The sequence below is a fragment of the Macaca fascicularis genome, chromosome 3, assembly GCF_037993035.2.
Source record: "Macaca fascicularis isolate 582-1 chromosome 3, T2T-MFA8v1.1".
Lineage (NCBI taxonomy): Eukaryota > Metazoa > Chordata > Mammalia > Primates > Cercopithecidae > Macaca > Macaca fascicularis.
Window position 1 is genome coordinate 54,553,273 of NC_088377.1, and position 15,232 is coordinate 54,568,504.

General features: G+C 42.3%; 1 protein-coding gene across 1 annotated transcript in view; it reads right to left on the reverse strand.

The window, feature by feature from the left end:
• Positions 1–14,824, reverse strand: part of LOC135969951 (uncharacterized) — a 48,897-nt gene extending 34,073 nt beyond the window's left edge. The window contains exons 1-3 of the mRNA XM_074036520.1: positions 14,762–14,824; positions 6,601–6,721; positions 6,400–6,471 (exon numbers count right to left, since the gene is read on the reverse strand). Coding sequence (XP_073892621.1) covers positions 6,400–6,471; positions 6,601–6,721; positions 14,762–14,824 — 256 coding nt within the window. The remainder of the gene's footprint in view (positions 1–6,399; positions 6,472–6,600; positions 6,722–14,761) is intronic.
• Positions 14,825–15,232: the final 408 nt, after the last annotated feature.

Here is a 15,232-nt window from a genome sequence, read left to right on the forward strand (position 1 = left end):
GGAATGGCCAAATTCCAAAACATGGACAACACAGAATGCTGACGAGGCTGTGGAGGAACAGGAACGTGCTCATCCACTGCTGGTGAAAATGCAAAACGGTACAGCCACTTTGGAAGACAGTTTTGCAGTTTCTTACAAAACTAAGCATTCTCTTACCTTAGAATCCAGCAATTGGGCTCCTTGGTATTTTACCCAAAGGAACTGAGTACTTATGTTCTTACAGAAACCTGTATGCAGATATTTATAGCAGCTTTAGTCATAATTGCAAAAACTTGGAAGGAAGCGAGAGGTTCTTCAGTAGATGAATGGGTAAACGGGCATATCCTGCCAATGGAATATTATTCAATGCTAAAAAGAAATGAGCTGTCAAGCCATGAAAAGACATAGAGGAAACTTAAATGCATATTACTAAGTGAAAGAAGCCAATCTGGAGAGGCTGCATACTGTATGACTGTAACTATCAGACATTCTGGAAAATGCAGAACTATGGAGACAATAAAAAAATCAGGGTCTGCCAGGGATTGAGGGGAGGGAGAGGTGAACAGGCAGAACACAGATAATGTTTACTGCAGTGAAAATACTTGTGGCCAGGTGGGGTGGCTCACACCTGTAATCCCAGCACTTTGGGAGGCCGAGGCCAGTGGATCACTTGAGGTCAGGAGTTGCAGACCAACCTGGTCAACATGATGAAACCCCATGTCTACTAAAAACACAAAAGTTAGCTGGGCATGGTGGTGGGCACCCGTAATCCCAGCTACTCAGGAGGCTGAGGCAGGAGAATCACTTGAACCCGGGAGGCAGAGGTTGCCGTGAGCTGAGATCGCACCACTGCCCTCCAGCCTTGGAGGCAGAGCAGACTCCATCTCAAACAAAAAAAAAAAAAAAAGAAAAAAAAAGAAAAAAAAAAAAGAAAATACTTAAAATACTTGTATGACACCATAATGATTGCTACATGTCATTATGCATTAATCAAACCCATAGAATGTATACCACCAGAAGTGAACCCTAATGTACACTGTGGGCTTTAGCTGATAATGGTGTGTCAATGCAAGCTCCTCATAAATGTATCACTCTGGAGGGAGATGTTAATAGTAGGGGAGGCTGTGTATGTGTAGGGGCTGGGGATATAAGGGAAGTCTCTGTATATATGTGCTCAATTTGTTCAAATTTGCTGTGAGCCCAAAAGTTTCCTAATAAATACAGCCTTACTTTGAAGAAAGAAGCAGGTCCGACTGGAATCTGTCATGGTTTAGATGTGGGGAAGTGGGGAACAGAGCCTGAGGCGAAGTGGCCCCAAGTTGCGGGTATAGGCATTTATTTTCTGCCACTTGTGACACTATCTTCTGTCTCCACTGTGCAAGCACAGATACTTTTGTAAAAGCCAGAAAATTACTGACAATTATCTTAATATGTGAGCTCCTCCAAAGTACAGGCTAGATTATATAAATCACAGAGAAAATTGAGACAGAAAAACAAACAAACAACCCTTCATTTGTCAGTTCCATGCTGTCACTTTAAACATTAAAAAACTAGGACCCCAACAGGATTTTTCCTGGTTAATACAATTAGTGCCTGGGCTGGGATCAGAAGGTGGAGAAGCCAAGGGCTGTTGATTCATATTTCAACAGAGCTAATACCACTTCCTGGGGCTGGCTGTGCTTGTTTGCGGACTGTCTTCGTGTTAGTAAGTCTGGGTCTGTGGGACTTAAGATGTGTTACTTAACTTTCTTGAAGGGGAAAGAGCACCTGTCAAGTCCATTGTCCCAGGGAGAGTTGCCTTTCTGACCTTGGTCTCTGCACCTATAAAACGACCTTGGCAATATCTACTGTCCCTACTGCAGAGGACTTTGAAGAGAATGAAGTATGACAGTGTGTTGGAAGTCCTGTGAAACTAATCTGGAAGTGAGATTGTGATTGGTTGACTCAGGCTCTGAGAGTCCCAGGGCACTGTTTCTGGTCCAGATTTTGTTACTAAGGAGGAGAGTGCCTGGATAGGTAACTCAAGAGGGAGGCAATTCATGTTTCTGGTCTTTCTCATCTGTCCAGTGAGGTATCTGGAAGAGACAACCCCCTCTGTCCCTTCCTTGTCTAACACTGAATGATGCTATACACCAAAAACTACAAAGGGATTATTGTTTACTTGCAGTACTAAATTCTGTTTTGCCACTCCTTTATTCCCCCCTCTAAGGTAGAAAAGTGCTATAATGTAGGTCCTTGTTGTGCATATTAAATCACAGCTCCAGCCAGATCATGCCTCTGTTAGAGATAATTCTTACACAGAGGTCAGCAATAGCCTTTTTGCAACCAAATTACCATTTGTCCAAGTGGATCAGAATCCTGGAGCTAGGAAAGTGGGAAGAGCAGCTGCAAATGGGTAGGAATCTACACTATTTAAAACAATATCAAGCTTTCTTTTGGAAAGAATTTTAGACACACAGGAAGTTGCAAAGATAGTACAGCAAACTCCCATGTAGGCACCCTCGATGGTTCTATCTTAATAATTATTAAACGATGTTTAATTTTTTTTTTTTTTTTTTTTTTTTGAGATGGAGTCTCGCTCTGTCTTCCAGGCTGGAGTGCAGTGGCCGGATCTCAGCTCACTGCAAGCTCCGCCTCCCGGGTTCACACCATTCTCCTGCCTCAGCCTCCCCAGTATCTGGGACTACAGGCGCCCGCCACCACGCCCGGCTAGTTTTTATGTATTTTTTAGTAGAGACGAGGTTTCACCGTGTTAGCCAGGATGGTCTCAGTCTCCTGACCTCGTGATCTGCCCGTCTCAGCTTCCCAAAGTGCTGGGATTACAGGTTTGAGCCACCGCGCCCGGTAACAATTGTTTAATTTTAAGTAATTGAAATAATTATTGAATAATTAAATAACAATGGGATAATATTAAAACCAAATAGGTGACATTGGTGCAATGTATGAGTATAGTTCCACGTCATTTTTCCCATGTATCTAGATGTGCGTAACCACTACTGCAATCAAGATACATGGAATGTTAATTTTATGTGTCAACTTGGCTGGCCACAGGGTCTGGATATGTGGTCAAATATTATTCTGGATGTTCCTATGAGGTTGTTTTTGAATGAGATTGACATTTAAATTGGTGGACTTTGGGTAAAGCAAATTGGCCCACCTGTGTGGGTAGATCTTATCCAATCAGCAGAAGATGTGACTAGAACTGGGGGCTGATGTCCCCCAAGCAAGAGGACATTCTGACAGCAGATGGCTGGCCTTGACTTACACTGCATCAGCAATTCCCCAGGTCTCGCCTGACAGTCTGAGCTGCAGATTCTAGACTTGTCAGCCTCCATAATGTTATGAGCCTTCTCCTTAACATAAATCAGTCCATCTATCTATCTATGTATCTATGTATCTATCTATGTATCTATGTATCTATCTATGTATTTATGTATCTATTTATCTGTCTCTATCCATCATCATCTATCTCTATGTATCTTTGTATTATCCATCTATGTATCTATCAATCATCTATCTGTATGTATCTATGTATCTATATGTCACCTATCTATGTATCTGTCTATGTATCTATCATCTATCTATCGCTATGTATTTGTGTATCTATTTATCACCTATCTATCTGGATCTATGTATCTATATATCATTTATCTATCTATGCATCTATCTATGTATTTATCTATGTACCTAGCTATGTATCTATCTGTTTATACACAGATCTATGTATGTATGTATGTATCTATCCATCTATCTACCATGTATCCATGTATCTACTTGTCATCTATGTATGTATATATGTAGGTGTCTATCTGTGTATGTATGTATGTATGTATCTATCTGTGTATTTATCTATGTATCTCTCTCTCATTAGTTCTTTTTGTCTGGAGGACTATGACTACTACAGCACAGAATTAAGGAACTTGTCCTTTGACCAGCAGTAGAGGCGATTGTCAGACACTCTGAAGTTTGAGCAGCCCTGTCCCCAATAAACACTACTTCCAGCAGGATGACCAATGAATGAATCGAAAGTTCTGGTGGTCACTGCTACATAACACAGCAGTCCCTTTGGACAGTGGAGAGAGAAGCATGTCCTAATGGCCCCAGATATTAGGAAACTTTCCATCCCCTGCCAGCTTCATTGCTTGGAGTGTAAAGCGTGCTTCTCACACTTTGACAGGGGCAGCGGGGCAGGAACCTGAAAGTTTGCATCTCCATTGAGCTCCTAGGTAAGACCGGTGCTTCCGGCCTGCAGAACACACTTCTTGGCATCAGATGCCCCTGAACTGGACCCCTAGCCCTGATCCCTACTGGTTCTGGGATTCTGGGAACATTGCTCAACTTAGTCGAGCCTCAACTGCACTATTTACAAATTGGGAGTGATGAGGACTGGTTTACACACATGCTGTGAGAGTCAGTGACATCGTGCTGTGGAGTGCCTAGCACAGGTCTGGTACACAGTTATCACTCACTGGGTATTTTTCTTATTCTCTTTCTTCCTATCCCCAAATGGGGATGACCTGCGCATGGGAGAATACCAAAAGGTTAGTTTGAACACACACAAAAAGAACAAGACCTTCAGGACTGCCATCCCAGTTTGGAGTCTGTTTTCTCCCAGTTTTCCCCTTCTTGAATTAAGAGGTTAGACCTTGCCCAGGCTGCATCGATTCTGGTTGGCCCAGTCATTTTTGCTTTGGAAACTGTGTTTTATCATTTTCCATGGGTCCACACTGACCTTTGATATATAACTGCTTGATAAATGAGTGTTCTTAGGGAATCATTCCCTAAAAAAGGGCAGCTTCACCTTATTCCCCATCGTCTTGGAGACTGGGATCCCAGAGCCCATCTCAGAATAATCCTTCTGACCATGCACTTTTCCCCAGGGCAGAAAGGTCTCAAAATGCAATTTATTGCAAAACACACAGTGGTTACAGAGCTACCACAGTCAATGATATTCCTTTTATTACCACTCAGATGAGAACAGAAAATGACATTGGGAAGCAGTGAACTCACCAGAAGGGCAGAGAAAGTCATTAAATTCAACATGCATCATATTTCATAATCAGAACCCCACAGTCAGCGCTGACACCACCGAATGAGTTTGTTGCAGCCATGATAATATAAAACCCACTGCGTCTCCTTCCCCTCGCTCTCGCTTTCTGGACCCCAGCTAGGGCCAGGCCATTAATCACTGTAGGCAGGGGACGGTGCAGACCACTGCACTCTGGATTGCATAAATTGAAAATACATCAGTATTAGTGGAGAACACTGTCTTTAGTTTATCTTTGTTTGGAGCACTGGCTTCTGAAGGGCTGGGATGTTATTACAGCTAAACCATCTAATTAGAGCCCCTCATGGCTTATGTGAGAAGGATTAAGAGGAAGCCCTTTCTTCAGGGAGTGAAGCCTGCAGGAAGAGGTTGTGGGGTTGCTGATGGAGTCTCCTAGTTGATATCTCAAGTGGTATATGGGAGTGAATGGGCACTCCTGTGGGCCCAGAGTGGGCCACCAGAAATACCTGGACAGACATCAGGTTTATCTTAGCGTTTTAGTTTGATTTTGCATTCTATGTTATAGAGTGTATGTTGTTTAATTCATACTTTTCTTTCTTTCTTTCTTTCTTTTTTTTTGAGATGGAGTCTTGCTCTGTCACCCAGGCTGGAGTGCAATGGCTCAGTCTCAGCTCATTGCAACCTCTGCCTCCCAGGTTCAAGCGATTCTTCTGCCTCAGCCTCCTGAGGAGCTGGGATTACAGGTGCCTCCCACCATGCCTGGCTAACTTTTGTATTTTTAGTAAAGACAAAAATGGGTTTCGCCATGTTGGCCAGGCTGGTGTTGAACTCCTGACCTCAGGTCATCCTCCCGCCTCAGCCTCCTAAAGTGCTGGGATTACAGCATGAGCCACCACACCCGACCAACACTTTTAAAATAGTGTTTTGAAGTGAAGCATGGTGGCTCACACCTGTAATTCCTGCATTTTGAGAGGCTGAGGTGGAAGGATTGTTTGAACCCAGGAGTTCATGACCAGCCTGAGCAATACAGTGAGACCCCGTCTCTACAGACAATTTTTAAAAAATTAGATGGGTGTGGTGGCACACACCTGCGGTCTCAGCTACTCAGGACGCTGAGGTAGGAGGATTGCTTGAGCCCAAGAGGTCCAGGCTGCAGTGAGATCGCACCACTGCACTCCAGCCTGGAGACAAAGATCCTGTCTCAAAAAATAATAATAATAAAAATAAAAAATAAAGAAATCCAAGGACATGTGACAAGAATAACCTGAGGTTTCTTGAGTCCAGGGTATGTACTTAATGAGTAACTTTTCTACAGGATAAAATCTTATACTTGATTCGATCATACGAGAACCCGCAGGATCGAACCCTTTTGTTGACTTCTAATCTTAGCACACAAACCCAGCAATTCCTACTTCCATCACACTGAATCTTTAGATCAACCTTGTCCAACCCGCGGCCCACGGGCTGCCTGTGGCCCAAGATAGCTTTGAATGTGGCCCAACGCAAATTCATAAACTTTCTTAAAATATTATGAGATTATTTTTGCAATTTTTTTTTTTAGCTCGTCAGCTATTGTTAGTGTTAGTGTATTTTATGTGTGGCCCAAGACAGACCTTCTTCTTCAAATGTGGCCCAGGGAAGGCAAAAGATTGAACACCCTAGCAGGGTCTTCTCTGTCTCCACTGACCCAAATCTCTCTCGCCTCTTTAAATACACACTGCCGGCTTCTCTCTGCTGTTATGGAACATATCACAATGAATTCAAAGTTCTTGGTGTATCCCTTTCTCTATGATGATAGGGTCACCACAGTTTTTAAATGGAAGGGTTAGGATTTAAAATCAAGTAATCCTCATCCCCCCAAAAGACACCTTACTTATAATTCAAGAGGTGCTTTAAAAGATGTTGCAGTTAATATACAAAGCCAGTCCAGGAAGAGAAATGCAATAACCAAAATCAGATCGTTAGCGAAACAGTAAAAGGCTGAACTGATGTGGCAGAAAATCAAATTAGCCAAATAAAAGTCAGAATCAAGAAAAAGACACTGTATAAAAAATTAATAGAAAAATAATGCAAAGTAATGAACATAGGAGAGAGCATGTGGAACTCTAACCCACCACTGAAGGCAGGATAAAAAGGGGAGAAGATAAAGGAATGGTGCAGAATTAGTAACCAAGGGTATAAGCAAAGAATGATCCATAGCTTAAAAAAAAAAAAGAAAATTTAAAAATGTTTACTCAACTCCAGGTAAAACTAATAAGCAGAGAGCATTACCAAGATACAGTTTTTAACTTTGTTCTTTTAATTCAAAGACATAATTTAAACTAATTGGAGGTTTACTTTAGTGGGGAATAAAGATAAAACTTTGCTGGGCATGGTGGCTCATGCCTGTAATCCCAGCACTTTGGGAGGCAGAGGCGGGAGGATCATTTGAGGTCATGAGTTCAAGACCAGCCTGGCCAACATGGTGAAACCCCATCTCTACTAAAAATACAAAAATTAGCCAGGCATGGTGGCAGGTGCCTGTAATCCCAGCTACTAGGGAGGCTGAGGCAGGAGAATTGCTTGAACCTGGGAGGTGGAGGTTGCAGTGAGCCAAGATTGTGCCACTGCACTCCAGCCTGATTTTATTATTATTTTTTTGAGATCGAGTCTTGCTCTGTCACCCAGGCTGGAATGCAGTGGCATGATCCTAGCTCACTGCAACCCCTGCTTCCCGGGTTCAAGCCATTCTCCTGCCTCAGCCTCCCAAATAGCTGGAATTACAGGTGCCCACCACCACGCCTGGCTAATTTTTGTATTTTTAGTAGAGACGGGGTTTCACCATGTTGGCCAGGCTGGTCTCAAACCCCTGACCTCAGGTGATCCGCCCACCTTGGCCTCCCAAAGTGCTGGGATTACAGGCATGAGCCACCACACCCAGCCTCAGATTTATATATCAAGGTAGCAAAATTCAGTCTATGAGTTTATCATTTCTTTCATCCCCAAATTTAAACTGTTGAAGCCAAAATAAAAATGTAGAGATGAATCTCTAAATTCAACTGTTTTACTTGACAAGCAGGAATTGTCATTTGAGGGATACACACAGACAAGGTGGCCTTTGGTATGTCTGAAGAACAAAGAGGAGATTGGAGATTTTATTTTTAAAAAAAAAAAAAAAGGAAAAACAGGCCGGGCACAGTGACTCACGCTTGTAATCCCAGCACTTTGGGAGGCTGAGGTGGGTGGATCACCTAATCCCATTTCTACTGAAAATACAAAAATTAGTCAGACATGGTGGCGGCAACCTGTAATCCCAGCTAGCAGGAGGCTGAGGCAGGAGAATGACTGGAACCCGGGAGGCAGAGGCTACAGTGAGCCAAGATCGCGCCCCTGCACTCCAGCCTGGGTTACAGAGCGAGAGAGATTGCATCTCAAACAAAACAAAACAACAACGACAACAACGAAAGGAAAATGTTGTGCATTGTCTTTAAAGAAAGTTCCTTGGCACCACTGAGTTTTGGGGAGCTGGCAAGCTCTGATGAGTGAGTGACAGTGGTGGCCGAGACCAGTCGTAGAATCTCAGTGGGCTGTTTCAGTAGCTATTAGATAAATAGGGTTTCAGGTGACAGCAGGCAGTTTCTGCAGCCAGGCTTGCGGAGAATTACATTCTCAGAGCAATGTTACGAACCCCGAGCGCTTTCTACCCTGGTCTCTCTATTCTGTTTTCATTGCGTATGACAAGAATGACCCAATTTGTATGATCACCTTTAACAAAACTAAACGAAAGAGATGTAACGTCATAAATGTTAACCATTTGTGTATTATATGCCTTAGTAACATTTTTTCCCCCAAATTCTGGCTCTTGAGTTTGTATCTTTCCCAGGAATTTCTAATTCTTATATAGGAAAATGTCTCAGTCTTTTCCTTTGTGATATTTGATTTTTGTGCCAGGTTCTAGAAGGTGTTGCCTATACCGAGAATACATAGCAATATTATGTTACCTTTTAAAGTTATTTTTAATACTTAACCTTTAATCTACCCAGAATGGCCAGGTGCAGTGGCTCACACTTGTAATCCCAGCACTTGGGACGCTGAGGAGGACGGATCACTTGAGGTCAGGAGTCCGAGACCAGCCTGGCCAACATGGCAAAACACCGTCTGTAATAAAAATACAAAAAAAATCATCCGGGCATAGTGCCTGTAATCCCAGGCTGAGGCAGGAGAGTCACTTGAACCTGGGAGGCAGAGGTTGTAGTGAGCCGAGATTGTACCACTGCACTGCAACCTGGAGGACAGAGTGAAACTCCATCTCAAAACAAAAAAAAAAAAAAAAAGAAAAAAAAATCTACCCAGAATATATATATACATATTTGTGTGTGTATGTTTGTGTGTGTGTGAGATATATGGGGGAGGTTTAGATAATTTTTAAATGCCCCCAAATTATTTGTTGAGTAATCTTTTCAGTGTATAGGTCTATCTATAAGCTCTCCAGTATAGGCTACTGGTCTGTCGGTTCTTAAGCCACCACTCACCTACTTAATTATTTGTAGCTTTTAGGATAGGTCAATAACTGAAGAGGAATTCCTGATTGATTAGTCTCCATTTTTGAACTTTTCTTCAGTTTTTTAGATTGATTTTCAAACTAACTGACAAAGTTTCCAAAAAGTGTTTTGTTGGAAAGTTCATGGAAATTGCATTGAATATATGGTACCAAATGACACGAACCAGTGATGCTTCCCAGTACTGAAGAAACAAGCTGGGGACCAGGCACGGTGGCTCATGCCTGTCAGCCCAGCACTTTGGGAGACTGAGGTGGGCAGATAACTTGAGGTCAGGAGTTTGAGACCAGCCTGGCCAACATGGTGAAACCCCATCTCCACTGAAAATACAAAAATTAGCTGGGTGTGGTGGCGGGTGCCTGCAATCCCAGCTACTCGGGAGGCAGAGGCACGAGAACTGCTTGAACCCGGGAGGCAGAGGTTGCAGTGAACTGAGATCGCGTCACTGCACTTCAGCCTGGGCGACAGAGCTAAACTCAGTCTCAAAAAAAAAAGCTGGGAAATTTCTAAAATATTGCTTTCTTCCTAGGTAAAGTTAATAAATAAAAAACATCCAACTGTTAAACTTTGGGGAAGAAATTTCCAGAGGGAGGGGGTAGAGAATAAGTGCCCCACTCCACCGTCAATTCCAAAAGTCACTGACTGACATGTTCTCGAGTGATCAGGATATGACCCAGGCTGCTGTATCCAGCCAGGCTGTCATTCATGTAAGAGAACTGCACAAAGACGTCCCTAGATCCAAACACTGACATTTTTCTTTTTTTTTCACTGCAAGCCGTTTCTGCTTAAAGTCCTGGAGGCTATGACTCAGAACACCCTCTACTAGATAGCAGTGAGAATTCTTGAAAAGGAATGTTACTTTTGAAAATGACAAGTGATAGCAAGTAAAACCAAGTAACCATTAGAGAGAGAAGTCACTTGGAATACCAAGGATGTGTTTGTGTGTTGGAGGCCGAAAGAATGATGGTCGCGATCAACTCAGTACACTACTGGAAGCTATATGAGTAAGCAGCAAACTGTTTCTCACGAATGCAGAATGTTGGCAGACCGACAAACTGCGTCTGCCACCCTGAAGGAATGCTGAGGAAAGTCACGCCCCCAAGTGCAGTGTTTCTTGTAGTTAGGCGCATCTGAAGCCTGTTAGTAATAATATGAACTTGTGATCAATTAAGCAGCTGACCAATCGTTACCTCCTCCTCCCTGCTCTTTCTACTCAATAAATACGAAGGGCTGAAGAAGCTCGGGGCTGCTGCCTTTGCTCACTAGAAGCAGGGAGCCCTCTTCTTCCCCTGGCCCCTTCCTTTAAAATAGTTTCTTTGGTCTTAAGTTTTCATTTTACATTTGTCTTTTCGTTCAGTCTCGTAATGACAGTCTCAAGTAGTGACAGTAGTAACTGCCCTAGTGATGGTCTCAAGTAGTAGCTGTGGCAGTCAGCCATATACATCTCTGTGTGTGCATGTGTGTGTGCGTGTGTGTGTGTGTGTGTGTGGTGTCTGAAGAGAGCAGCCTATATATTCAGAAATACATAGCAATATTATGTTACCTTTTTAGGTTATTTTTAATACTTAACCTTTAATCTACCCAAAATGACTGGGTGCGGTGGCTCACACCTGTAATTCTAGCACTTTGGGAGGCTGAGGTGGGCGGATCACTTGAGGTCAGGAGTTTGAGACCAGCCTGGCTAATGTGACAAAACCCCGTCTCTACTAAAAATACAAAAATAATTGTATTAGGAGAGTGGATGCGAAGTATAGTTCCTGCTGTAGTTGTTAGAAAAAAGTTAAAGGCCCAAAGTCTATAAAGTCAATTAACAATTTTTCCCTTTTATTTAGGGAAAAATGCTCTGCTTAGAATGATAATAATGTGAGTTTAACAGTCATATTTCCTCTCTGTCAATTAGTAAGTTGGCATTCTGGTTTCATACCAGAATTGAGGCTTCATACTCAATCTCTGAGTTTGGTTATACACTGACACCCCTTCTTCAAATATAATAATTTCTGTTCAGCTGCAGAGGTTAGGATCTTGTCAATCATGGTTGAAAAATGTGTGATCAAATAAACAGATGTTCTTTTAGAAAAATGAGGGTGTTTGAGACAGAACCTCAATGAACATATGAAAACCTTTATAAATTTTATTTGTGAAAATATAGTAATATTGATCAGTAACTAAGAATAGTATTAATAACATTTTAGCAATATATAGTAACAACTAGATGCCTTTATACATTTTTTCTTTATGAAAGTAAAATAATAAAGATTGATCAGTAACTAGGAAAAATATTGATAACATTTTAATACTATATAGTAACAATGAGATACTGCATTTTTCATTTCTCATCTCTGTAGAAGCCTTTCAGGACATACTCTTTTTTTTTTCTTTGAGACAAGAGTCTCTCTTTGTCACCCACGCTGGAGTGCAGTGGTGCAATCTCTGCTCACTGCAACCTCTGCCTCCTGAGTTAAAGCAATTCTCCTGCCTCAGTCTCCCGAGTAGCTGGAACTGCAGGTGCCCACCACCACGCCCGGCTAATTTTTTGTATTTTTAGTAGAGATGGTATTTTGCCATGTTGGCCAGGCTGGTCTCGATCTACTGACCTTGTGATCCGCCCGCTTTGGCCTCCCAAAGTGCTGAGATTACAGGCGTGGGATTACCGGCCACGACATACTCTTTGTGTCAGTTCATTTCATTTCAAATCATATCAGTTATTTCCTCAAAATTCATTTATTGAGTCTACAAGTGCAAACCAAGCTTTCAAATAATACAATGCAAGGGACATTAGAACAACCATTAGGTGAATTATATTTACATTATTAAATATTTTTCTTTTTGATGACTAAGGGAAAAGGCTGATAATGCTGGACTCCTCATGATGCAAGTCTGTGCAGGCAAGACAGGCCGCCGATAAATGACAACAGTGACAGAAACTTTAACCACAAAATCCATCGCTCTCACATGTGCTGGCTCTGTGCTACTAAGCACTCATGTGCATTATATGCTTTCATCCTCAATAAGACACATTAAAGCTGGTTTTTGTTTGTTTGTTTGTTTTGAGATGGAATCTCGCTCTGTCGCCCAAACTGGAATGCAGTGATGCGATCTCGGCCCACTGCAACCTCCGCCTCCTGGGTTCAAGCAATTCTCCTGCCTCAGCCTCCTGAGTAGCTGGGATTACAGGTGCACTACCAGGCCCAGCTAACTGTTGTATTTTTAGTAGAGATGGAGTTTCACCATATTGGCCAGGCTGGTCTCGAACTCCTGACCTCAGGTGATCCACCTGCCTCGGCCTCTCAATGTGCTGGGATTACAGACATGAGCCACCATGCCCGGCCAAATATATTTTAAGTTGTGCCTAAAGATTTCTTCATACATAGGGAACTATAACTTAACTGTACATGTTACACTGTCACCTACTCCTGTGCCAATCACCAAGTTTCAGCCAATCAAAGGCGGCCAACTCTTCAAACCCTATTCAAATAAGGCAAACGCCAAGTTGTAACAAATCCAGCTGTTTCCGTACCTCACTTCTGGTTTTTTTTTTTTTTAGGTCACATTCCTTTTTTTATTCATAAATCTTTCAGCTAATGACTCTGCCAGAGATTCTCTAAACCTATTGTGGTTCAAGGGCTCCCCAGTTCATGAACTATTCTTTGCTCAATTAAACCCTGTAACATTTGATTTGCCTGAAGTTTTTCTTTCAACAAAATCCAAATAATTATTAAAACATGAACTGAATGCAGGTTGAGCATTCTACTGGAGCATTACAGATTTCCAATTTGGGGGTTTGAGATGCTAAACCAGTAAGTTGAATGCAAATATTTCAAAATCTGAACATATTCGAAATCCAAAATCTTCTGGTTCCAAGAACTTTGGGTAAGAGGTATTTAAATATAGTAATTGCTGTTCAGCTGCAGAGGTTAGAGTCTTGTCAATCATGGTAAAAAAAAAAAATGTGTAATCAAATAAATATGGCCGGGCATGGTGGCTCATTCTTGTAATCCTAGCATTTTGGGAGGCCAAGGCAGGTGGATCACCTGAGGTCAGGAGTTTGAGACCAGCCTGGTCAACACGGTGAAACCCTTTCTCTACTAAAAATAAAAAAAAAAATTAGCTAAGCATAATAGTGCATGCCTGTAATCCCAGCTGCTTGGGAGACTGAGATGGGAGAATTGCTTGAACCTGGGAGGCAGAGGCTGCAGTAAATCGAGATTGTGCCACTGCACTCCAGCCTGAGTGATACAGTGAAATGCCGTCTCAAAAAAATAAAAAATAAAAAACCCCAAAAAGCAAATAAACATATGTCCTGTATTCAACCTGTATTATGTTAGAATATTTCTTCCACCATCCACACCTTATGAGAACTCAAAAAGAAGTCAGTCACTTTTCTCTTTCATGTTCAGAAACAAATTAGCAACAATCAATCTATTTCACAGAATATTTGCAAAGATAGTTTCCTGAACTCATGCATGATACTCAAAAGAAAACACACACACACACACACACACACACACACACACACACACACACACACAGGACTCAAAGCAAAACAAAATAAATAAATAACAGGTGCCGGCCTAATCACAAGCACACTCGATAGGGTAAGTCTCCCATTCTTGAGTACTGGCTCCTACAATTAAAATGCTTGTATTAAGTTGAGCATGGTGGCTCACCCCTGTAATCCCAGTACTTTGGGAGGCCAAGGTGAGTGGATCACCTGAGGTCAGGAGTTTGAGACCAGCCTGGTCAATATGGTGAAACCCCTTCTCTACTAAAAATATAAAAATCCACTGGGTGTTGTGGCTTGCGCCTGTAATCCTAGCTACTTGGGAGGCTGAGGCAGGAGAACTGCTTGAACCTGGGAGGCAGAGGTTGCAGTGAGCTGAGGTCATGCCACTGAACTCCAGCCTGGGTGACAGAGTGAGATTCTGTCTCAAAAATAAATAAATAAATAAAATAAAAAAATAATAAAATGCTAGTATTAGTCCATTCTTGCGTTGCTCTAAAGAAATACCCAAGATTAGGTAATTTATAAAGAGAAGAGGTTTAATTGGCTCATGGTTCTGCAGGCTGTACAGGGAGCATCGCGGCTTCTGCTTCTGGGGAGGCCTCAGGAAGCTTCCAATCATGGCAAAGGCAAAGGAGGAGTAAAGTGTCTTACATGGTGGGAGCGGGAGAGGGAGAGAGAGTGAGGAGGTGCTACACGCTTTTAAATAATCAGATCTCATGAGAATTCACTTACCGTCAGGGATGAGTCACTCACCAAGTGGGATGGGATAAACCATTCACAAAGGACCACCCCCATGATCGAATTGCCTCCCACCAGGGACCCTCCTCCATCATGGAGGATGACAATTCCACATGAGATGTGGTGGGGACACAGATCCAAACCATATCCATGCTCTTAGAAAGAAGCTAACTTGGACTGCAGGCCTGACATTAGACATGTGTGAGTAGAACAGAAAACTAGACAATAGATGCCATATTTTCATGTCAAGAGCAGAACAGCAGGCAGGTGAGCCTTGCCCTTTATTGGATGTATAAGCCTTTTTTTTAAAAAAAAAAAAAAAAAAAAAAAAAAAAAAAAAAAAAAACAAGCTACCTTTTTTTTTGTTTTTGGTTAGACAGAGTCTTACTCGGTTGCCCAGGCAGGAGTGCAGTGGTATAATCTCGGCTCACTGCAACCTCTGCCTCCTGGGTTCAATCGATTCTC